Here is a 26,859-nt window from a genome sequence, read left to right on the forward strand (position 1 = left end):
GTGACCCCTCCTGATGGTTCTAGTGTAAAGCTACAATCATTATTATTACAGTAATTATATTTTATGATAACTCTAGCACATATACGTTGAGTTAGGGAAACTCTAAAGAAGGAGGAAAAAAGGCATGTTGTCCGCTTATGGTCACTGATTAAATGTATTCATTATTAATTAAGGTTTGGAGCTCTCTTTAGAGATATATTATCCTCTCTTGATAATGTAAACGTGTACTAAACTTCCAAATGTGTCTGTTTGCACACAAGCAGAAGCTGCACCTACACAGTTCATCTGTTTCAGCTGTTTGCAATATGGCGGGTGGATAGTGCTAAGTTAGCTGAATGCTACGTTAACCATGTGCCTCACCATTGCTGCACTTGATGATGCGTTTTGCTTCTTGTTGCTGGTTACTCTAAGTGTCTCTCTCACACACCCACGTGCACACACTCCTAAATGCCCACTGGAGTTACACTGAACAATGCAATATGTTAAAATTGTTAAGCCCCGCCCCCACGTCCTCCGCCTGTCATGTCAGGCTGCAGGTGTATGCCTGACTGTCGCTTACACCCACGCACATATATAAATACTGACACAACCTCCAGAGCCAGAGAACAGCTGTGTGTCCTGCCCCTTCATTTTTAATGAAAGTTGAGAGTTTTCCTCATTCTGCACCAAATCACTCTTGACCTCTTATAAACGGTCGATATTGGTCGCACATGTGAATGTAACAAACCTGTTTCATTCAGCGTTGATTGTTTTGCTTTTTTCTCATCTGCATATATTTGCAGAAGCGTGGCACAAAATACGGAGAGTGAACGTCTTCAGGACCTAAAGCAACCAACCTCCACATTTTACACAGCCCTGAATATCAAAGAAAGAACTCAATTCACACCCCATAATTTAACTTTTCTTCCACAAACTGCTTTTGTGATAACCAAGGCACACTTTGCATTTGATGTACTCGAGTAGCAAAACAAAGAAGGAGGAGTAACATCTCTATTCCTCAACCGGTTTTAACAAAATGTTTGCAAAAGAACAGGCGCTGAATATTTTCCAATATACACATCCATTCGTGGCGCAGCTGCAGGGGAGGCTGACACACCGGAGCTCCATCAGCTCATCACGCCTCCCCTGTATAGAACGTGCTGGGACCTGAGGTTGGGGTTGTTGTTGTTGTGTGTGGGACACAGCTGAAAAGCTGCGGCCGTCTGTTAGAGAACAGCAACCGGAATAAAAAGTGTTAAACGTGTGAACTATGTAGTCGGGTCTGTCATTCATGCCACAGTGGTGCCGAAACCCAGGAGACGGCATGGCGGAACCACAACTGGGCCAGTAGTGGAGGCGCTGGCCCGAATGGTGGGCGAGTTCGCAGCCATGCAGAGGGAGCAGGTGGCCAGGCGGAACAGCTGCAGGACCGGTCCGAGCGTGGGATGCAGCTGATAATGAATCTGGCAGCTTGATTCGGTTCCTGGCTGACCCCCACGTGTTCATGGAGGTCAGCGCGCGGGAGGGACCTGCCCAGGCTGAGTCGGAGGTCAGTATGCCGTCTGGACTTGCTCATAACAAGCCGGAGGTCCGCACCCCGAAGCGACCTGCCCAGAAAGAGTCGGGGATCAGAGTGCGGGAGGAACTGTTCTGCCAGAGCTGGTGGACAGCGTGCGGGGAGGAACTGTTCTGCCTGACTCGGAGGTCGCCATGCCGTCCAGTCCAGAGGCGTCCTCACCAGAGGCCAGTACGCTGTCTTGACCTGCCTCAGTTCCGCCAGAGGTCAAGATGCTGTGTGGTCCTGTGTGGCTGTATGGTCGCCTGCCAAGCCGCCTGCGAGCCCCAGCTCGTCATGTCCACCGCTGGACCCGCGGTCGGCCCCCGGACCCAGCTCGTCACCGTCGCTGGTGATGAGGTGGGCCCCCTGGTCAGGTCCGTCATTCATGCCACAAGGACATTTGAGAAAAATTAGAACTTTTATTGCGGCTAGTTTCTTAAACCACTTCATAAGATTGTTTGAGGGTTAAGAGTTTCTTCTGAGCTAAGATTATTTTAAGGGGCTCATCTTGTACCCAGAAATATAGCCAAGCAAACATTTTTGTGTGCGTGCAAATGTAAATAATCAAGAGAAATACAACTGAACTATATGTGTGGACCACTCCAAAGACGTGCATGCTTTCCTTCCTTCCCTCTCCATGGGAAACCTGCCTCTGCAATCACCATGGCGATTCCTACTCAACAGGATGACAGTTTTGCTTTGACGTGAAGAGGAGATATGCAGTAAGCACACACACACACACACAGGTTGCCAGGTTCTTGACAATGTTCCCTGTTATTTCTCCCCTTAACAACGCTCTTTGCAGATCTAAAGGCTCATCGAGGCTTCAAATGAACAAGCTAATTGGATTAAAGAGACTCAATTGAGAGAAAGCCAAGTGGGCTTTCTCATGAGAGAGAAAATATGTAAATAAGAGGAGGCCACTAGAGCAGCATTGTGGACAAGAGTGATAAAGAACCACAACAAGACTGAATTAGCTGCTTACAAATACAATAACGATAACACGAGGACGAATAAAAACAATGCAGGTTTATTTGTTAATGTGACAGCGGTAATCAATAAGCCACTGTGGCTGTCAATAATCAACAATGTATTTAAAAAATTAGCAAATTAGCCCAGGGAAATATAATGTGAAGAGACAAAGATTTGCTCTCGCTCATCTAGTTTGAAGAGTCAAAATTTCAAGCTAAATATGTCATTTCTCCATTTCTCTCTGATAAAAACATCTTTATGGTGTTTTTGTGAATCTGGGCTGATGCCACTATCATCAGGCCTGACTAAAATTTGCAGACTGTGGATATAACTCTGCTAGTGCACCTGCAGTTCATGCGACTTTTGATCAGATACTCATTGAGATGTCTGCACACCTTTTTCTGCTACAGCTATCTGAGCTCCTACTCACCCAAGAGGTTTTTCCAAGCGACTGCCCAACGATCCGACTATCTCTCCCAGAGTACAGTGGGCTTGGCCGAGAAAGTCCTGCAGAGTCAAGGAGAAAGAAGTGAGCCGACACATGTTTTTTGTCAATCAGACATTGCATTACTCCCAAACCTGACCTGCTGATCAATACAGAGTCCACCCCCAAAGGCCCAAGTCTTTTCAAATACCACTACCTTCACCTTTGATAGATCATATTAGCAAGAAGAAACTGAGCCTTCCTCCCACCAGCCCTCACACCTGCCCCAGTGTGCTCCTCCACTTCCTTGGGAAATTAAACTGCCTTCACATATTGAAGCTTTAGAGCTGATGCTGAGAGAGCCAGAGACGTGAGTGCACCCGCCGCATCCTAGAAACCTCATGGATTTAAAACAATGATAAGTTGCTTTTCAGTGTCAAAAATGACCAGCCTTCAGAAAACATGACACCCATAAAACCCTAATTTCTCCCATATAAATATATTTAAATAAGGATTATAGAAACATGCCTTCTTCATGGGTCTTTAACTGGGGGTTAGATCATTTGTCTTTGTTAGATAGTATCTCTAATATTTGACCAGAGCAGCTCCAAGCACCACTAACATATCGGATTCTCTTTGGTCCATTGATTAGCCTCTCAGCTTTATCTCTTCCCATCTATCTCATCACAATTACATTCCTGCAGCCACACAGTGTCAGCCTGCTATGAACATATTTGTTTTGGTGGAAACGTGTGCCGAAATTAGACCAAAATAATAATGATGATAATAATTTCCATCCACCATGTAGAGGTGAACCCGTAAATCCACAAATTACCTAGCAACTGTGTCTGCTGCCTACATGAGGTCCATCTGAGAACTGGCTATATGCAACTAATGGCTAAATATATAACAGCATGAGCAAGAAAAATATTTAATGAGAAAAATAGCTGTGTGGGTGTAGCACCTTTCAGCACTTTTACAGAAAGAAATGAACTATTTTATGAGATCCAAAGAACGAGGGAATGTGAGCAGATGAATCTAAATCTACATCTTCAAAAGGATTATAATCATTTTGGGGGGTATCTCATAGCTTTTTAAAGCTCATATATACAATTTGACAAGACTGTGTTATGACCAGTTTTATCACCTGCAGTCTTGGAAGATAACTAGAGGGAATTCACTATTAGCTATTTAATTCTGGAAGTTTCCTGATGTTTAAAAGCTTTAGGCTTGAAACTCTGTTGACTTATAGGCTCAACTGTCACTGTGGGCTTTCATGTTTCTTGATTTCTTATCGATACACAATCGGTGGTTTTACAATAAAAAACAACGCATGTTTATATAAAAAAAACATAGGAAAGAGGAAACATACCATAATAGCTAATTTCAGGCAGTAAGCCAGTAAAATACTATGTTAGATAATAATTAGCAATTACTAAACTCAAGAAAACAGCTCAAAACAAATGAGAAGGGGATGTTTTGCTGATGGATCATTGCACAGAGAAATCTGCCTCTGTCCTGACAAAGAAGGAATCACAGCTAAAAGATCTTGTTTAAAAGAAGGACACATATGCTTTTCCATCTGGTGATGTGAAGCTTGAAATTCTTTACCTGCAGTTTATATTTAAACTATTTATTGTAAATGATCAGAAAGCAGATTACAGCAATGAAGAGTACCAGTGCTTGTTTCTGCTAGTACCACATTGCAGATGTGGTACTAGTGCAGTTTTACTATTGAAACATCTGAAACCTGGCTATTTGTTATGATTTTTAAACCAAAGCCTAAATATTAAATATATTTCTTTTAGCCCAGACATTTTTAGTAGCTACCTCTTACATTAAAAAAAGCCAATCAAAAAGCACACGATGTGAATATACTGCACTTACTGTACAAAAGACACCCTATTTTTCAGGGAACATGTTTCAAATTTGGTTAATGTCATATGGAACGACCCAGATATATGGATAAAAACTGAACTGGACACACCAACATTGAGTGTTTTATTTTCATCCTTACTCTTTCTGCTTTTCCTTCTATATGCCACACTAGTTCTCACCCAGGTCCCAGCTGAGTCCGCAGCCTACAGCTCCCAATGTTAAAACACCATCTAATGGGTTAACTCCCCGGCTTCCCCCATAGGAGCCACACCAAGGCTGCTGTCTCTGCCTGTATGAGATTATTGATTTCAAACGAGTGAGCCAAGGGGGAGCAAATCCAGAGCACGGAGGGAAAAGAGAAGAGTGAGAGAACAAGGGTATGGCAATGAAAGAGGATAAAAAGAGGAAAAGAAAAAAGAAACAGCTAGGGGCATCACAAGAGGAAATGATTGCATCCAGAGAGACATCAAACCCAATAAAATAAGAAAAGAAATATCCTGAAGGGAAATATTAAGAGACTAAACCTGCATTGGAGACTGTGTTTTGCACTGTAGCACCCAATTTATCTCCTTTTATTTCATACACTTGTCATATAAACGCCAGCAGTACATTTGCAGTCTTTATAAATGTGAGCAATCAATTTTAGAAACGATGTTCGGCAAAACAGTAAGTGATAAGGTAAAGTATATGGTTTTGGGGTTTTTTTTAAAGGTCAAAACATAAAACACGATTACTGTGGCTCTGCATTAAAATCAGTGTGACTGTTGTACTTCCATTTGCGCCTATTTAGCCGGAGGCCACATAATGATAACGCACAGCAGTCAACAGGTGCATGGGGCCTTAGTGAAGGTGAAATATAAGCCTGGCTACAATGCCTCCACAAAGGTTCCAATTACAGCTATTATATTTACTTGTATTGGCTTATAACTGGGCTGAAGAAATACCATAAAAGAGGAAAATAGATCATTTTGACAACAGTGTTGCTAGAGGGAGAAAGCAGTCCACGTGTCCTCAGGCATTTGTTATTCTTAATCAAATAGAACAGAGGACATGTTGGCATTTAGATGGAGTTTAGTACACAATGCTCCATTTGAAGTGTACAAAAATGCTACCATTATTTCTTCTTGTTTTTTTACATCACCATAAAGGGTATGTGTCTGTAATATGCTACGCAGGCAGACTTGTTGAGCTGGATACTAAACGCCATGCAATGATAAGAACTAATGGCTCCAGTGTTTCACCTTGGGGAAAAGCAGCATTGGCTGTTTGCAGCTGTGCTCAGAGGTAGACGTTGACACAAAAGTCAAGTGAGTGAAGGTTGAAAAGCAAACACACTTTCCAAAAAGTACAGTCTGAAACAAAAGAGTCGTTTAGAGTGTGTAAGACTGTGGTCTGCTTTCACCTGCTGCTTGGTTACAGTTGGAGAAAACAAATATTTGGTTAAATCGAAGTAAAGACTTTGGATAACCTTTTATAAACTTTACAACATGAGATCTACTTTTAAAATGCTCAACTATTCTACATTACTGGACTGACGAGTTCCTAATATAAAGTTCAGTTAAAAACTATCCCCCTCCTTCTTGATTTCTTAGATTTTTTTTCATGTTTGTCACACTTAAATGTTTCAGATCATCAAACAAATTTAAATATCAGAAAAGGATCATAACAGAAAATACGAAATTGTTTTTTTTTTTTATTATTATTTTATTTATTATGAGAAGAAAACAATTCCAACTTACCTGGCCATATGTGAAAGACTAATTACGCCCTAAACCTGATAACAGGTTGTGCCACCCACCCCAGCAAGGAATGCAATCAAGCGTTAACTGTCAGTGAGTTGGAGAAATTGTGGTCTACTCTTCCGTTCAGTCGAGTTGGAGAGTTTGAGCGGGGAACTCAAGGGTTAGAACAGGTAACCCACTGATCAGAAGGTTGGTGGTTCAATCCCTGGCTGCTCCATCTGCATGCCAAATATCCTTGGGCAAGATACTGAACTCCATGCCACTCACCGATGCAACCATAGGAGCGTGAATGTTAGAAAGCACTTAAGCATAGAAAAAAAGTGCTTGTATAAAATGGATGAAGGAGCTAAGGTGTATAAAGCACTTTGAGTGCTCAGGTAGAGTAGAAAAGTGCTATTTAAGAACCAGTTCATTTACTCCTTTGAGTCATTCAGAGGTGGACTTGGTCTATTTTGGATCATTGTCTTGCAGCATAACCCAAATGTGCTTCATCGAATCTGTTCTGAAACATGCAAGTGTGACAAACACAGCAACGTGTGTTATGGACACTGAGTGAAAAAGGAGAAAAGACAGCTGTGTAAAAACGATATCCACTCTGTCATCCTCAGCTACTCTTTTTATTGCCGTCCATCATTTTCACTGCTGCTGTGACTTTCTGCGACTTGGATAGTCAGGCTCACGTCATTGTCCTGTTACTAGAGCAACCACCATGCTCAAACGTGTCTAAGATATCACCATAAAGCTGATGTTATAAGTACAGGTGTGTGCAAGCAAGATTACACTGAAACCCAAGCCACTGAGATATATACACACACAGTGAATCTCACTAAATGGATCAAAGTGATGCATGTAAACAGCTGTTTCCTAAATCACTTGTTAAAGCGCAGACTGATAATATCACTCATGTAGAGAAAAGACAGTTAACAACAAACCGCGGTGGACATATTTTAAAAAGAGACTAAAAAGAGCAGACATGAAAGAATATATAGATTCTGCAAATCAGCATGCTGCATCAATTCAATTCAATTCAATTTTATTTATATAGGACTAAATCACAATAAGTCACCTCAAGGCGCTTTATATTTTAAGGTAGACCCTACAATAATACATACAGAGAAAAACCCAACAATCATATGACCCCCTATGAGCAAACACTTTGGTGACAGTGGGAAGGAAAAACTCCCTTTTAACAGGAAGAACCCTCCGACAGAAAAAAAAATGTGCACACACACACATCTGAATACGCGAATATCAAGATTTTTAATGCCAATTCTCTTGTCACCTTATATTCTTATTTATAGACTTTGGTCCATGTAGACAGCCATCTCTTAAAACCTTTGATGTTTTTGTGTTTTTTTGTTATGCATTCAACTGTCACTTTCCTGGGCACACCTGTTCAACTGCTACTTAAGGTAAAGATGTAATCAGCAGAAATTCAATGCATTTAGATGTGTAGACTTGGTCAAAGTAAACATATGAAGGGGGAATACAGATGATTTAAGTGACTTTAAAAGTTGCACAGTAGTTGGTTCCAGATGTGAGTGTTTCAGAAACATTGCCTGGTCTGATGAGTCTTGTTATCTGTTGTGAGTTTTACATGGCAGGCTCAAAATCTGGCATAAACAACATGAAAGCATGGCTCCATCCTGCCCTGTATAAACAGTTCATCCTGTGCTTGTGATATAATGGTGTGGGGGATATTTTTCTGGCACCCTGTGAACCCCTTAGTATTTACCGAGCACCATTTCAACTCCATAGCCTGAGTACCGTTGCTGACCTTGGCCATCCAGCAACACTTATGACCACAGCGTACCAATTTTCTGATGGCTGCTACCAGCAGGATAATACACCATATCACAAAGCTCAGATTACCTCAAACTGGTTTATTGAACATTACAATAAGTACATTGTACTCAAATGGCCTCTACAGTCATCAGATCTCAATCCAATAGAGCACCTTGGGGATGTGGTGAAATGGGAGATTTGCATTATGGATCTGCAGCAACAGTGTGATGCTGTTATGTCAATATGGAATAAAATCTGTGAGGAATTGTTTAATTTATGCCACTAAGAATTAAAGCTCCATGTCCGAGCAAGCTGTACCTAACATAAGGGCTACATTTGTTCGGCATAAAGATATATTCAGACCAAACGAAGTTGAAATTGAATCATACAACTCTAGCTGACAATTTCATGAATTCTAAATACATTCGATTTGCACTGACACACATTTGCCTTTATTTATTATTTATTCAAGTGTGTCCTGAACACACCACAAGTCAGCAGACTAATGACCGGAGTACTCTTATGTGGTTGGAAAGAGTCTAATGACAGGTAATGATATGGTCAGCATTTACGTTCACAAAAACACAAAACAATACACAAGCACTCACGTGTTTCGACAGGTTGGCACTCTTCGAATCGACATCATACCTGCAGAAAAAAACAAAAACACACTGTGAATGCATTAGAGAGTGATGGAGGGTGACAGGAGCTCGGCTGGGAACACAAAAGGGATTACAGAGAGGGTAAATCAGTAATGGGGTTAAGCATCTTGTCACGCAGAATCTCAGCGGAGGCTCTGGGAATTCACTTCCCAACATTGCAGGATCACAGTCATCCTCTATTAAAATGACACTAAATGGACTAATTGGCAGTCACAAGTATATCTGCGAGGCCATACGTGTGAACGACTGAAACAGAAACGATGAACTATGAACTACTGACTTGCTAGGTGAAGAAGTCTGTCCTCGTTTGTTTTCATCTATTTTCATTACTGTCACACACGTCTGAACAGTACTCACAACTCTCAATCCTCAGTTTCACCTGGCAACCTCTTAAACACACAATATTTGCAGCGAGACAAACTTCTCCAGAAATAGCCCCTCCAGCTCTGAAGAATGGGAGGCAATCAGGCGACCCATTCACTCAGCAATCTGAGGTCATTTCACAGCTCAGGTCATTTCACCCACCACTAAATATGGATTGGCCTCTGCTGGGTAATACAGTGGGGGAGAAATGCTAGGCAATTTTGTTACCTCACATGGATGTTAAAGGTGATGTACAGTATATTCTGTGTGTGGCAGGATTCTCCTTTAATCCAAATCCAAGCATAACCAATATTTAAAATGTCCCATTTCAACTCAGTGGGACATGTGACGTGCTTTATCTTTTTATCTTTTTAGCTGTTTAGAATGATATCGGTATATGCCTCAGCTTAGGGAAGTGTAAAATTAAAGACATATATCAGTGCACTATACTTCACAGTGAGCCCTGTGGAACACAATGCACTATCATAATTCATAGTGAGAGGACATACTGTAGTATTTCATAACCTCTGCTCCGTAACTGTTTTGTTTTCATAGAGATCTCACTGCCATAAGCCTGAGGGAGTAAACATTCTTCAATCTGGTATCATCTCAGACAGCGTTACCCTTTGCAGGCCAGCAGGACCAGCGACATACAGTCGTTGATGAGAGAAGCAGCAAGGCTGCACGCACACATCCGGATACTGTAGACACTGTAGCTTTTGAGGTTTAAACCTGTACTATTTCTAATGGCCAGCTGAGGTCAACTTCTGTAGTTGGAACGTCTCATTATATAAAAGGCTTTTTGGGAAAAGATTTCACATTACTCAAATTTCTTTGTTCCCAAAGATTGTTTCTTGGTGTAAGACTGCAGTGTCCCTCAGACCAAAACCAAATCACATCAAGGCGGCGACAGTGAAGACCCTCGAGACTTCAAGGCATGACTTTCACTCAATGGGAGCCATCACGGTGGCTATCTTTTATATGCAGTCTATGATAGACACATTCACCAAAAGCGCCACACATAGGAGTCTCACACACGGATGCACACGCTGAATGTTACTGAAAATGGCACATAACCTACTCACAGACCCACAAAAAGCCTGTTTGTTTTTTCCCTCAGATGTCCAGTTCCATTCAGAAAACCACTCAAGAGACACAGAGTTATGCATTCATTCATTTATAATCACATAACCAATGAGCAGACATAGACGCAACACGCAAACACACAGATGTCCTTACATGTCCCCATCTTTCTATGAGATGTCATTCTTCCAATAGATTTAAACTTGCTCACCTGATATTGCAAATACAATGATAAGTGCTAATCCAAAACCTGCACACCTCTAATGTAAGAGAGCAACAGAAGACAGGCGGGGAAGCCACTAAAAACGTCCACATAGAGCCAATAGGGCATAAATTTAGCTTAAAGATCATTTGCTTAAGAAGCTTCGGTTGCAGTGACATAAGCGGTAAACATCGGAGTCTCTCCCATCATTCAGCTCATCTTCATTTCATCTGAAATACTACAACACTCATAAGCAAATAACAGTTCAATAACTGAGCCCCACAAAGTCGGTAAAACACAGAAAGTAACTTGTTTGTGTACATGTGAAAATGTACACCGGGCTGTAACATGGTGTGGAACACAAGTGGAGCAGCCGGACTAGATATGAAAGGTTAAATCTGTCTATTCCTATATCACACCCACCATCCCCCAGAAACCCTGGTTGTTATGGCTACCTGCTAAACTTCACACAAACTCACAAACACATGCACCCAGACACGCACATTGTCACCATGGTCACGCATGTGGCAATGCACACACAAATTGCACGCATCAATTTGGGTTTTGTCTCTCCACCACAAGACCCTGCGACACACCTCCTGTACATATGAGCTCAACACATTACTCCTGGCTTAACGTGCAGTCTTAGTCAAGAGCAGATATGAAATAGAGACCACATTTGTTTGGGTTACAAAGTCACATTTGACGTCTTTGTGTGTGTCTACCTTGTTCTTTCCCTCGTTTTGCTATCTATCATGAATCGACTAACATCGACGCAGACACACTAGCTCCTCTTCACGGGAGAACTTTGAGATCCCGGTGGTGCTGTCGCCATGGCTCCCTGCTTTATAGATTAGAATATAAATAATAAAGCCACTGAAAGCCCCATAATTCAGTAACAAATGTGACCTGAGAGCCACATGAGATGGAGAATCCCCTCACCTAATCTAAGACCCTACAGATAGAATCTTTTGCCTCCATGGAAAGAAGTATGAGACAGCTGTGCTCATAGCACATGACTCAGTCATCAGGACATCACCAGCAGAAGAGAATCAGAGCTGTGTACTAGTAATATATGAGACAAGACAGTCTAAATCCATGCATTAGATACAGTATATAAAGACTGCAAACTATGGGCAACCGTGGTAATCTGCTAGGAACCAAAGCAATCACAAGGAGGCTTCTGGTGCAACACCCACCCACCTTTCACAGGAGGTGTTGCTGCTGCTCCGACCTCCTACTTTCTTTGCTTAAGCATGGAGAAGCCTCAGAACCATAGAGATGGAAATAACAATCATCTTTGTGACTATGGTAAAAACAGCCACATTTACCACTTAGAATTTTTCATTTCAATACCTCTCAAAGCTTTCATGAAAGCCAAACCGATATTCAGTGAACTATAACATCATCTATATCCAGAGTCTTAAATGCAAGTTTAGGAACTAGTCATGTCACAGTGATGCAGAAACACACACACGCACTTGTACATGTTACTTACAGGTCAAACCGGAGGTTCTGTCGCTCCTCAAAGAAGTAGTCCAGAATGAATTTCCGAACAAAGTCTGGGTTTAGCGTGTTGTCAATCACCTCTGTTCTGCCAAACTAGACAAAAAAAAGAAAAACAAAGATTAGGAGACAAACAGTTTGGAAATCATTCAACTTTTTACAGTCTACAAGTTTACAATCTATAATATGTGAGTATACATTTCTGCAACTCGCCACGCTTAAAAGCTCTAACCTTTCCCAAATCACAGCTTTTACCAGCACTTTATGACGCTGCAGTGACTCGTGTAAATATTGTATCCACCTGCAGGTTTTTCCTCAGGAGACACATTAGGCGAGAGGCTTGTTACAGAAGATTATGTACAGCTTTAGTGTAATGAATGCACCGCAGCTGAAGTATCAAGTCAAATGGGGTCAGTTGGGTTCCGATTTGGCATTTAACTCAGCCGGTTAATAATGCATGGAGATGACGGGCTACTCGGATCTATGAATAACTGCGAATGATTGGTGCTGAAAGAATTGCCCCCTGATTTGCATTCATGAATATTTACTGTAAAACGTATTGTTGATGGCGGCTCGATCGTAATGAAACGTGCATGCGTTCTCTTAATAAAGTGGTGGCTGTTGGTTATTTCTACTAACTCTCGAGCACTACTACATCACAAGCCTTTCAGTTTACACTGTAAATCTTCGCGTCATTTCCAGATACCTGAACTGTACAAAAGCAGGCAATTAAATCTCACAGCGTCATTAGCCTAGGCCTAATCAAGGAAACTACATTTGCACATTGAATCTCTTCCCTCACTGAATCACTAACATAACATGCCTCAAATCCCACAAACGCCGGATTGAAAACAGTTGTATTGTTGCACTTTGTGTATTATGCAACACTTTGGTATTGCATCCATGTCATAAACATTTTATAAAGTACTGTGAGCTGTATTTAGAGTGTATACAACACTTTAATATTTTCTACTTTCCTCGACAATATCCCGTAGCTACTTAGTATTTAAAAATACTTACAGGACATTATTTTACTTCTTTTGTCTGTTGGTCTTGCCGAAATATATACTGCACTAATATAGTAGTAGAGGCTAGGGTGCGTACACCAAACAAGTGTTAAATGTCACCTTTCTAACTTGTAAACCACAGCTGAAAGTAACCAAACCTTAAACACTGTGTATATAAGAATGGTTTTAATAGAGCTAGTCTTTTTATATTGAGGTGTGTTTTCGTTTTTTTGGCATAGGTAACGTACGTAGGCCCAGCCACCACTTGAGTCCAAATTGAAAAATCTCACCTGCTACTGGAAATGAAATTTTGTGCAGATGATTCATCGTGACCCTTTGACTTAATTAAAGTGTTACCAACAGGCTGATATTTGTGAAAAAGAAAGCAAACCCTTTTTCAATGCCAAGGTTTTATGACTCAGGATATGACAAAAAATGATTTGGTTTAGTTTAACATCCTCAGATGAACAACAACGCGTGGCAGATTATAGAGTATCGTTATTTATTTAACAGAAACAAAACTGAAATGTAGAAGCTGTGCGTGAAAAACACCGTGTTATGTGATAGCTTGTAGAAACACGTTTAGCAGCGATAACTTTAGATAACAATTTTCTGACTTTATCAGTCTCTTATCGTTATGGAGGAACTTTGGCCCACTCTTCTTTAAAACATCGCCTAAGATCACTGAGGTTTGTGGGTATCTGCTAATGCAAGGCTTTCAGTGCAACACCCTGATTCTTATCTATTTCAGCAATTCTGTTCTGGATTTACCGTCGTTGCTTGGAATCACTGTCCTGTTGCTTTAGCTGTCAGATGGTTGCACATCTGACTGTGGAATACTTTGGTGTACAGAGTTCATGGTTGGCTTGCTGACTGCAAGGAGCCCATGCCGTGTGGCTGCAAAGCAAGCAGTGGTTTGCACATTTGCTTGATAAGCAAAAGGTTGCTGGTTTAATTAAAACCAGAGTAGCAATTCTCCTTTAGGGGTTGTGCTAGGAAGGGCACCCGGTGTACAGACAGAGCTACCTGCTAAGGTGACCCCTTGTGATAAAGGAACAGATAAAAGTAACTTTTATTGTTATGAAATTTAACCGAGCGCTGTGGAGTCTGAGATGTCAGAGCATTACATGACTGGCCTTGTGGTGAAATTGTTGGGGCATCCATTCCTGGAAAGACTAATGAATAATCTTTCTCACTGTTTCTGACATGACTTGACCAATTTCAGCCAATTTCTAGCAACTATGCAAAAAGAACTCTGTTTTCTCCATAGTGTGTACATGGAAAGACAGCAGTGAAGTGGACAGAAGTTTAATAAAATGGAAGGAAATGTTTCAAACCCGGTTTGCACACACTCACCTCTCTCCACTCCCTGTTGCCCATGGCTTGTGTGTAGAGTACACATACTGTAAAAAGAGGCACATAAACAGTAGTTTTAATCATTAACTCCTTACTAACACTCACTTAGCAACTGCCCAGCCATTTTAGTCAGTGTCTACTTTATAATCATGTATAATATATAAGAAACGGGCAAGCAGTCTAAATAAATATTATTATATTGGTATTTACAACCAGCTTTTAACTATCTGACAGGTTGGCTGACTAACGGATGAATAGGAGAGCCTTACTTCATAAGACAGCAAGCAAATAAAATCAAAAAACAAATCAAATGTCATGGTATTTCATGGATCCATTAGAATATGACTGATAAGCCATAAATGCTTGAATTAGAAATATATATTAAACAAAGAAAAACATCAAAGCGTCTAATAGTGTCATTCACGAGTCACGAATATGTGCATTATATTCGCCGGCTTCAGATTGTGAAAGACATCATTTCGGGTGATTATGCAATTTCTCGAAACAAGAGAGTTCTCTAAAAAGCAAATTACGCAGCTCGCTCATCGTATACTTCATTCCTCAAGGCCTTTGATGTTCTTTGATGAGGATATGTACACATCCAAACACCCACGCAGACACATAAAATGTTGATTTTGCGTCTGACAGACAAACACTGGGGATACTTTTGGAGGGAACAGAGAGATTTAAACTTCGTTTGCCTGTATAGATCACTGCTCTTTCGATTTTTTAGGTATTTTTTTTTTACCACCGAGTGACATATCCAAGGTATCGTTCAGTTTTCAGGAACTTTGACATCCTGTTTTCCCGCTCTCCTTCACCTCCTTGCTCCTTCCTCCTGTCAGGCTGCTTCATATCAGGGGGCTAAAGTCAGTGAGCTCAGCATAATCACAGGAGCTACTCAGCATAAAAGCAGTACTAAATTTATGGTTAATGCCCATGCTTCCTGCTCCTAATCACTGTCATCTTCATCACTGTACTCATCACTGCCATCCCCATCACCTTGAGTCATTTTTCATCCATGCACGTGGGAATGTGCTGACATGCTCTGTTTTGCTTGCTGACTACGTGTGTGTGTATTAGTGGTTCATTACAATAGTCATCGCAATATCTTATTTTTATGATATGACAACAATCGCTGTTTCATTTTAGGGAGAAATCGATCTCACCCTACCCTCACTCCCAATGCACACGCACCCATACATGCACACTCCTCATGTGACTCATGCAAACAAATAATGTGAATAAATGTCTTTTAATTTTTGAATTTTTTCATCTCTAGTAATTTAAACAAATATTTTCCTGCTGCATTTTATTTTGAAAACTAGAAAAGCAACATTTCAGCGTCAAACTTCCAGCTTATGCGTGTAACACTGGCATCAGGTCGGTACTGCAGAACTGTAAAAATTTGGATTGGTGTATCCCTAGATAGTCCTCTTTGTAGCATTAAGAATAACTAAACAATGGAATATCAATATTTTCTTGGCGTGAGCTTAGTTTTCATATTGGACAGCAGGCAAGGTGTCACTGAAGTATGGCTGCTTGAAGTAAATATGCTGTGCCTTCTTAAAAAGAAACAAGATATTCAAGTACTTTTTTATGCAGTCCCTGCTTAAACTGTCTGCAGACACATTTGTCAAGCCAGCGCTGAAGCCCTCCTTCAACTTTATGCAGTAGCCCTGACAGTGTTATTACATTTATTTTAGCTGTGGGAAGAGGAGCGTGAGAATTGCCGCCCATTCTGTGAATCTATAGGGAGAAGCTTTCAAGCTCTCAGGCTTTGTGTATTAGTCAGCCGTGCCTCAAGCCAAGACAACATATTTAGTGAGAAAATACTCAAACACAGATTGAGTCACAGCAAAAGAAATGCGCTTCGTTCATCTCCAAATTAATTGCTTATTTCATTTCCTTACAGCGCTCCCATAGCCCTTATTTTTCCCAAGTTTTTTCTCATGTATTCCTAACACTGTTCTTTTTGTTTCCTTTCTTTATGCAAATCAAATGAAAAGTTTACAGACACATCATGGAAATCATCAAGGAATCCCCTTTGTTTCCTCTTTATATTTCACTGACGCAGTGAAAAATATAAAACTAACTAAAACGTGGTCTTAGTGAGCGATAGAGAGATGTCGTCTTACTTGGGTCTGATTTGGAGAAGGTGTCCCTATCCAGCAGGTTTCTGTGGAGACACAATATGGAAAATAATTAGAAACACAGTTGCCTTGGAAAATGAATCCACGCTAACACACTGACTATTTATGTTCCCGGCTTCACATTGTGTTTACAGTAAACCTGCGAAGCGTCCTGATGAGGTGCAGGAGTACAAAAAATATAACATCCAAAGTGCTGTGTAACCACATTAGACACCATGCTGCTTATATTCACAGTTAACATATACAGTACAGACAAAGATAACCCGAGTAATTACAAAATGCAGCTTTTGAATGATGATTTTATTTGTTAAGGGAAAACAATATCCAAAGCTACTTTGCACTGTGAGGAAAAGTAACTGCTCCCTAAACCTAATAACAAGAACTGCAATCAGCCGTTTGCAGTAACTGGCAATGAGTCTTTTGCTTAGCTTTGGAGAAATTTTGAACCACTCTTCTTTGCAGAATTGTTTTAATTCAGCCACACTGGAGGGTTCCTGAGCATGAATGGCCTGTTTATGGTTATACCAAAGCATCTCAATCGGATCAAGTCTTCGTTTTGCTTTTTGAGACATTGAGAGGATCTGCTGGTCTGCTTTGGATCATTGTCCCCGCTGCATAACCCAAGTGCGCACGAGCTTCAGAGCATGAACTGATGATCGGCCATACTCCTTCAGGATTTTCTGCAAGTCGTCCTGAAGCAGCCAAGCAGCCCCAGATCATCACACTACCACCACCATGTTTGACCGATGCTTTGATGTACTTTGTATGAAATGCTGTGTTAGTTTCATGTCAGATTTAACAAGATACAAACCTTCCAAAAAGTTCAACTTATTCTCATCGATCCACAAACTGACTCCACATTTTTCAAAAAGTCTTCAGGATCAACATTTTTTCTTGTCAGATGTGAGGCGAGCCTTTATGTTCTCTTTGGTCCACAGTGGTTTTTACTCCCATGGTCAAGTCTCTTGCTTATTGTTGAATCATGAACTCTGACCTTAACTGAGACAACTGAGGCCTGCAAATCTTTAAATATTGTTCTGGGTTCTTCTGTGACTTCCTGGATAAGTTGTTGTACCTGCACTCTTGGAGTAATTTTGGTACTCTAGGCTGGCCGATCCTCGAAAGCTTCACGACTCTTCCAGATTTTCTTCCTTTGAGGATAATGGCTGTCTCCATGGTTCTCTGGGAGTCGCAACACTTTATTTAAGTGATTTCTTAATTTGCTAGCTCTGGCAGTAATCAGGCCTGGGTGTGGCTAGTGAAACTGTACTAAGTCTTCCCAAAAAAACATGCACGTATTATTATCCTCCACGTCAAATACCTGAAAACCTTTTGATGGTTACATCAACATTTAGAGAATAAATTCACAATAACAACACAACCGCTAGTTTATACAACTAATAATAGAAGTTCAAACTTTTAATGGGAATTCAGTCTTCATGGTGCTTCACTCCTTGCTTCAAAAACACCAAGTTTGAGCTAATCTTCTCAGTGATGACTCATTGTAGTGTGCAGCCCTCCAAACTTGTGTTTCAGCCAAGATGGGCATTAATACAACCATGAAGAATTTATGCTTCCCCCCCTCCAACAAAGAAAAAAGCTGAGATGATATAAAAACAGCATGACAGCTTATGATTACTTCTGATTTCTGAATAATAAGATCGAGGATGCTGAGGATAGTCACACCTGGAGAGGAGAGAAGAAGAGATCAGAGAGCAGAACACTAACAGGATCACTAACTTGTCACTTTGGTGAAATCAGCCTGAACAGAGCTCTGCATGAATAGAAATCTTCTTCCCAATCACTCTAATCCATGTGACATGCCCCGGCTGCACAAAGGGCATGAAAGATATGGATAATGTTTCCCATCATCCTTTCAATCCCAGGGCTTGTGGCAGACTTTTAAAGGTTCTAAGACAAAGCCCTGAAACCATCGACGGCTTAAGAGTATCAAGGCTTCGAGCCGCTTTCCAGTACCAGTGTTGCTGTCACAGTTTTGTTTCTTTCAGCTCACTTCTCTCTCTGTTTCTGTACTTACTTCCTCTCTGTCTTTCTTTCATGTGAACCTATCAACACAATCTATGACATGTTTCTCTCTGTCTCACTCTTGCATTTGCTCTAAAAGCAAAAAAACCCAACCTCTTGGTATCCCGGCGGTCCTTCCTGCTTGTTTGCTTCTCAGCTCACTCTGTCGCTCATTTGAAAATTGTAGCCTCACTTATGTCAGAGCATTTACTGCAAATGCAGCACACATAATGATTTGTTGTCACTCTGACGCGGTTATTTGAACTCGAGTATGTCAAATTAAAGGTTTCAGGTCAGATTTCTGTTTGAGTTTCCTCCCATAATCCACAGACACACAAATCATTTATATGTCTAATTGCTTGTTTTGTTGTCTGTCCATGGTGTGACTACACCGGCCTCAGTGACCATTTCTACACGACCACAACAATCCAGCTGAGATGTTTACAGGGCGGGAACAAGTCCACCCATAATCCAAGGTACAAAACACCTCCAGTTACAATGATTAACATAACAAGAAAATATTCTGTGGTCTGTTGCAGGTGAACACAAACTCTGTGTCTCTGATCAGCACGTCTGTCTATTACAAAAAGATATAAAAACCTGAGTCAGATATTTTTATGTCTCCACAAATGCCACCATTCAACACGGGATATTTTCAGCAACACAAAATCTGCTATTTGGCGGCATCTTTGTCGATACATGCCTAGACACCAGCCTAAATCTAGTTTGTCAGCTGAGCTGCACTAATTAGGCTAACCAACATTACTAGATCTCACATGTCAGAAAAATTATTTTTGCTAATGAATTGTGTGCTTTGAATTCTTCTTAGATCACTGAAAGTATTCTTGCTGATTGAAAACTAAAGTGTCAGTTTAATGGATTTTAATTGGGCTGCTTTTAACTGCATCAGTCAGCACATAAAATTGAGAATGATAAAAATGAGACTGTACTGTCAAATGACACAACAAGTGTATTGGTCATAGTGCCTTTTACAATAAAGTAAATAACTAAATAAGCATTACTGTTTTGATCTAGCTGGTAGGTGCTGTTGCTTAAAAACCTTAGAAATTGTCTGATTTTAGAAGACAGCAATGAAAAAACGTTATGTTTTTAACTGAAACAAGCAGTTGTTCTGTGTTTTACTGGGCTTCACATGAATAACTCACTCCTATTTAGTTATAATGAAAACATGCAACATGCACTGTAATCTATAAATCAATCCAACATTGATTAATTTTGGAGGAAATGTCAAATAGTGCAGCAATATAAATTCTCCTCAGGCCTGTTTGTGTTGTCGACAGTAAATAAAATCCAAGTACATTTATTTCCAAAGATTTTAAAGCAAATAAATTGGATGAACTGCAAGTAAAAAACTAAATGGACACTGTTTAAGTGCCCATTAATGCAAATATCTGATCAACCTAAGTTCAAACTCAGCATGACAATGGAGAAACAGGGTGATTTAAGTGACTTTAAATTAGGGCTGTGCAATATGACCAAAATCTCATATCCCGATAGAAGACATTTATCGTCCTGACAACAATATATATTAAAAAATGTAACATTTTCTGTAAATTCTGTGAATCTCGGGCAACTCGACTTGTTTGAAGTGTTTTCAGCTGGCGTCGTGTACCTGGAGTCAAGTGTTTTGACCGATGCATGAAACTATACATTTTTAGGCATAACTTGTAACGGCTACCGTTTTCTTTGTGAGTATTTATTACACGGCGTGCTGCGGGGAAAAGCCTGTTCTAACGTTTGAATCTAAGCTTTATTTGGAGCACCTGACAGCTCTTTTTTGCTTCTCATTAGTAAACTCTCTCCATACTCTTTTACGTGACTCTTGCATAGGTGATCCGTGTCAGACTTTTCATAACCAAAGCATGCCCATGCTACAGAGGTAGCCCCTCGTTTAGAAATAAGGTCCTCAATTTGTTTTGACTGGTCTTTCTGTTTGTCATCGTTTCAGTTTATTTTGAAAAATCTCAACAGGGTCTTCCGCTTTATTGTGAAAGGTTTATGTGGAAAATAAACAAGCGGACGGCGGAGCAGTGTTTACCGTCGTTGTAAAAACAGTCGCTTATCCATCAGTAGTTTGGTTATTTTAAATATAAGAGAAAGAAAGAAGTTTAAGAAATAAATATAGCTAATACAGTGACCATCAAAACAATGAAAAAAATATTGCTGTAAACGGTTTATTTTGCGACACCACAAAACAAACGATAGCGTAATATAAAACGATAGACGTTTTCATATAGTCATCCGATACATATCGTTATATCGAACAGCCATACTTTAAATGTGCAGTGACTGCTGGTGCCAAACAGCTCCAGCTACTCTCAGGATTTGACAAACCGCTGGGATTTTCCTAAACAAACACGTCTAGGTAGTGCTGGGCGAGATGACAATATATATCGTGTCGATGATAGAAAAGTGTCTATTGTGCCATTTGTCTTCTATCATTTCTATCATTTCTATCATTTCTAACCTAATTTTATAAATTATTACATGAAATATACCATTAAAAAGCCTGTGGCAAATATATTAGTGTTGTCTTCTCACTATACATACTCTTAACTTTATGCAAGAGAAAATAAAGTATGAAAAAATGATATTTTTCGCAAAGAAACTCCGTCTTGTGGTTTTGCGACATGGTGCTGCTTTACGTGCACCCGGATTTGCGACATGCTTTACGGTAACTCAAAACGATGGACGTGCGACAGGTTGCAGTTTCATGCCCGGACATGCAACAGGCAGAGACAGCTACACAGGCAGCCCAAGAGGAAGCACTTTTACCGAAAAGAGGGGGTACATCTGTGATTTGGTTACATTTTGGGTTCAACAGCACCAACACGGAGCAGAAGACGCCCATTTGCAAGCTATACTATAAAACTATTCCTGCACCCGATGGCAACACAACAAATCTCTCCTATCACCTACAGAAGGTCCACGAAAAAGAATGCTCAAGAATCCAGAAAATCCGAGCTAAACCAAGTTGTGGAACGACAGGAGCAAGTTGGGAAAAGAAAAACTATAGCTAGCCAAAGATACAGCAGTCTTTCACACAAGGCCCTTATAAGAAAACGTCCCAGCGCCATAAACAAATCACAGGAGCCGTCTCGTGTTACATTTGTAAAGGCATGGCCCCTGTTTATGTAGTTGAGAAGGACAGCTTTCGTGACCTCATCAAAGTCCTTATAAGTCGAGTTGCCTCGCTTATATGACGCATGCCGGGCCAAAGTAGAGACGGATGTTTGCAGTGTCGTGCATTATGCCTTGACGACTGACCTATGGACGAGCAGAGATACGCAGCCCTACATGAGCGTAACCATCCATGTCATTAACAAAGACTGCACCCTCTGCGCTCGCTGTTTACAGACTGCGTACTTTCCAGATGACCACGGGTCAGGTGGTATATCGTGATATATATCGTCATCGTGATATAAAATAATTCATATCGTGATAAATATTTTTTCCATATCGCCCAGCACTACGTCTAGGGTTTACAGAGAAGGGTCCGATAAAAAGAAAATATCAAGTGAGCGTCAGTTTTCTCGAAGAAAATACTCGTTGATGTCAGAGGTCAGAGTGCTTCCAACAGTAACTCAAAAGCATTCATTACAACCACAGCACGCAGAAGAGCACCTCACACAACATACTAAACCTTGAAGCTCATGAGGAGACGAGGAGAAGAATGCTACTTGTGTCAGGTAAGAACTGAGGAATTGTTGCCTGGTTTGATGTGTCTCAATTTCTCAATTGCTGTGACATTTGCATGGTAGGGTCAGAATTTAGTATAATCAACATGAAAACAAGCATCCATTCTGCCTTAGTATTGATGTATTTTATGGTTATTTTATAGTTTTTTTCTTAGTCTTTTATTTCTAAATCCCCTTAATCACGTAACAAAGCAACTAACTCAGCTTTGCCCTTTCTGAGCTCATGTATTACACTGATTATACCACTGCAAGCACAACTCATTTATTTGATAAATGAATGAGCTCATTTGAGGATTAGCACACACTTCTTTTTTTAAACAAGCAGTGCATCCGTTTTCTGAACCCTTAGGTAAACAGAGAGAAGCACAGGGAACACCGGGAAATAAATATCCTTACAAACAAAAGAAAATAACAGACAAACAAAACAAATAAATAAATAAGGACAAGGTGGTGACAATTATATCCTTGCCCTTTGTCAATTCGTTTTGAAGTAACTGTGAGGCCTCACAGCAGAGCTGCTCATGCTCATTTAGCACAGTCTTTAACACTCGCTTTTTTCTGATTTAGCTCATTCAAGATGGCTTCTTAAGCCGTCAAACTATAACTAATCTTTACTTAACTAGGGAGAGAAGGAACAAACCACTTTCACCGTGTAACTATGGTAGCCCTGAAAGGTCAAGTTTCATTTATTTTTGTGCAGTAGGCTAGTAAGGTTTACACTACCTCACAACACTTTGGCCTTCGATCCACAGACTGTATATAAAATGGTCACTGCCAATTAGTTTTGACTCCACATTTTGACGCCTCATTGTCAGTCCTCTGAGTGACACAGTATTATCTTTTCATAGCCAGCATTGAGCATATTTGGATAAGAAGGTGAAGTTATCCACTAACGCCAGCAAGCTAGGTTAGCTAGCGACATCTCTTAATCCTGCAGGGGAACAGATACGCATACCTGCTAAGTAGTGCCTGGTAACAGATAAATAAAATGCTACAATATTAAATATCCCAGTTCAATGAGTGTTACTATTTGTCAGCTAATTGCATTTTAATGCTCTTAAAGGCACCAGCACCACAGTAACAGCCAAAGGTGTGAAACGCAAGGCCTACTAAACTACTGGCTGCAGCCCCCTGTTTGGCATACCGGCAATCGGCAGCAGTCGTGCCCCTAACTTTAAAGATTAACCGACTCCACACAGGTGAGAACTTAAAAGAATTTCCCCAACCTACATTTTTTTATGAAGGGAGACTGCCCATGTTTTTGTACGGGGCAATTAATATGCTGTTTAATATTAAGCTGGACATTTTTACAGATTCTGAGAGGTGGACTGAGATGGGCCTCAAGCAGCTGTTGGAACATCTGCAGTTTTTGGCACTAAGGTACACATTATTAGACAGCTTCATTATCTTGAGGGCACCGGGGTGCAAAAATGCTTTTTAATGCTGTAACATTTATTTTTACTTACAGAGGTGCTCGCTCTTGGACCCCTCCTCAAGTGGCCATTAGAGGAACTGCAGTTTCTGGCACTTTTGCAGTTGTTCCATTTTCCAGCCTTGTAGTTTGATGCTTGGTTATTTTTTGCAAAGAGATTCATACTACTTCTGATTCATGATGTGTTGGTGACTGTCATAAAGACTCAACAGAAACTACAGGAAGAGAACTGATGCATTTAGTGATCACTAACCATTTAAATTGGCACACTGTAACGGTACCTTTAGCTGGAGTTACAGTTTCTACTTCTATCTGTTACCATTTCCTGACAACTGTATTCCCGACTGGTCACAAGGGTTCAAAGTGCAGCAGCATGACCATTACTGCACACGCACCCACAAGTGCTGCATGTAGTCAGTGTTGCACATACTAAAAACAAATGTGTCACAGCCAAGATCATAACAACAGAAACAAGCCACAGTCACAGTGACAGCTATGTCATCCCGTGTCTGCTGTCACAATCACAGGCGGTGATGGTGAATGGTGAATCAACTCTCCTTCTTTCGAAATAAGTCGGTGCGGCCACAGCCTCCTCTCGCTGTAAGCAAAAGTGTGGCGAGGTAAAGCAAAACAACCCTCTAAGAAGTCTTATTGTGACTTTACGAATAAACCTAGACATCAGATGATGAACACACACATTTATGCTATAAAACACTCTCACCACTGCAATAATGTGTCAGCATGGAGGTGTAGTTAGGGGCACATGTCCGAATAGAATATTCAAGAGTTGAATCTGAGGCTCTACAGACTGACTGCTGCTCAAAGCACATCACACATGGTGGCACTCCAAATGAGCTCCTGGGCTCCCCCTGCATGCATATACTCTGTGAGTGTGTGTGTGTGTTTTCGTATGTGTGATTACGTTGTCAGGATTTCCACTTCAGAGGATAATGTGAATGAGTCATGGCTCACTCTTTTTCCTCTCGCTCCTTCTCTCTTTTTATCCAGAGGCAGACAGCGGAAAGCAAAAAGCTGCCATCCGAGTCACAGAGAGGTCTGCAGGAATAAAGACTCAAATAGTGTTTGTATTTTTAGCACAGAGTTTCCCAGAAACGCTCATCTCGTGGCAGCGATTTGGAATTTTGATGCTTTTATTTTTGTAATTTAAATGTTGTGCAATATTTTGCAGTCTACACTATGAAGAAAGGAATAAAATTCTACCACTGGCAAAAAAAGCGCACCTCTCATTCCCCTCTCAAAATATTGATTTCTACAATAAAGTACCCCGAGGCTTACCACTTTGGGTATGTTTACGGCTTCCTCTCTGTGTCATTCTTCCCAAACACCACCTTTGGCATCTGCTCTAGCTCCCAGTCATTCTGCTGCTGCTCAGTGATGGAGAACTCATTTTCTTGATTCCAGATCACAAAACAAATCACAAATGTTTAAGTGAAGGAAATGCTAAACCCTTTGGTAACTTAGTTACTCCTACATGTGTTCATTCGGGGGGTTTTCTTTGTGGAAATACGGTTATTAAATAACAGTAATCTTTTCGCTACCTCAAAAGAACTGCTGCATTATAAATCCTGCATGCCCTACTAAAATAATCGAGATTTCAGCTGTAAAATTTACTTTTCAACTGATAAAGGCCATTTTCCATGCAGTCACCTCTGTGGCTTTGTAGAGGTGATGGCCAGTACAGGCAGAGGACCACAGATCCTCCCAGTTTAATGACTGTGTTGTTGGACGCCTACATTTCTGCCTTTTACCAAAAACGTTTAAAACTTCAGAATTGGTTAAATGACTACAGCTGTTGTTTCTTTTCCTTATTTTTTGTACATGTATGTATGTTATGCTAATGCGTTTGTGAATGCAGAGATCCCTGTTATGCACGGAAGCCCCACCCACTGGCTGTTCAGGCAGCCAATCAAAAGAAAGCTCTCCTTAACAGGAAAGGAAAAAAAAAAAAAGCTGAAACAACTGGTTTCAGAAAAGCAGATGAACTGAGGACCCGACTGGTATAAGATCAAGGTTACGTTTAAAAATCGATGAGTGTAGGCGAGTCATTTTTCATGGTTCATGTAACATCTGCTCAGGAAAAAAATGCTTATTAAATACAAAACAAAAATGATTAGCTAACAGATAATGTCGCTTTAACACTGGTTTGTTTTGGGGGGGGTTTATTACTAGATTAGAAGTGAAGTAATGAGAAGCTTCTCTTTTCTAATGTATTTCCTGCAGCCGGGACGCTGCACTAATTAAAACTCATTCATTATTTAAGCAACCTACTCCAAGCCAGCTAGTTAAGTTTAGGCACCAAAACTACTTAGTTTGATTTAGGAACTATTGTGGTTTGGGTTAAAATATGCCCGTGTACAACATTAACCTTCACACTGCAGAGCTTCAAAGTATCTAGACAACACCAGTTTTTACCAATTCTCTGCAGATTTTAAGGTCCAAGCGATTAACTAAATAGTTAAAAAAAAAATACAGCAAATTTACCTTATGGTGATCTCTTGGGGCATCGTCTTAGTAACATCATGTATTGATCTCTGATTAATGTTTGCGTTATTATTATTAACTTTACAAAACTTTACATTGTGAATATGTTACACTTATGTTTAAAATAAAACTGATGATGTGACATCATAATGTAAGTTCAATTATGTCTCTGTTATGTTAGAAAAACACATCACATTTACAATATTCTACTTTTTTTGCAACATTACAGAAGAGTCTCTGTGCAGACTGGTTACTTTACTGGTTACTTTACTATTACTATTACTATTTACTATTACTTTATTATTACTACTAATACTATTATCAATATTTGTTGATTTAACAATACAATACAATACAATATTTTGGATGATATATTTTTCTTTTAGACATGAAACAAACAGATTTCCCCCACATTTTTATGTGGACTGGATTTTGTTGGATTACCATCTGCCCGACTCTGCTTGCAAGGCAAGGCAAGGCAAGTTTATTTGTATAGCACAATTCAACAACA

General features: G+C 40.3%; 1 protein-coding gene across 1 annotated transcript in view; it reads right to left on the minus strand.

The window, feature by feature from the left end:
* Nucleotides 1-26,859, minus strand: part of LOC101469944 (copine-8) — a 105,125-nt gene that overhangs the window by 53,023 nt on the left and 25,243 nt on the right. Inside the window, exons 2-6 of the mRNA XM_004553920.6 lie at nt 16,656-16,696; nt 14,518-14,564; nt 12,147-12,250; nt 8,947-8,986; nt 2,940-3,016 (exon numbers count right to left, since the gene is read on the minus strand). Of these exons, the coding sequence (XP_004553977.1) occupies nt 2,940-3,016; nt 8,947-8,986; nt 12,147-12,250; nt 14,518-14,564; nt 16,656-16,696 (309 nt within the window). The remainder of the gene's footprint in view (nt 1-2,939; nt 3,017-8,946; nt 8,987-12,146; nt 12,251-14,517; nt 14,565-16,655; nt 16,697-26,859) is intronic.

This window comes from Maylandia zebra, linkage group LG17 (genome assembly GCF_041146795.1).
Source record: "Maylandia zebra isolate NMK-2024a linkage group LG17, Mzebra_GT3a, whole genome shotgun sequence".
NCBI lineage: Eukaryota > Metazoa > Chordata > Actinopteri > Cichliformes > Cichlidae > Maylandia > Maylandia zebra.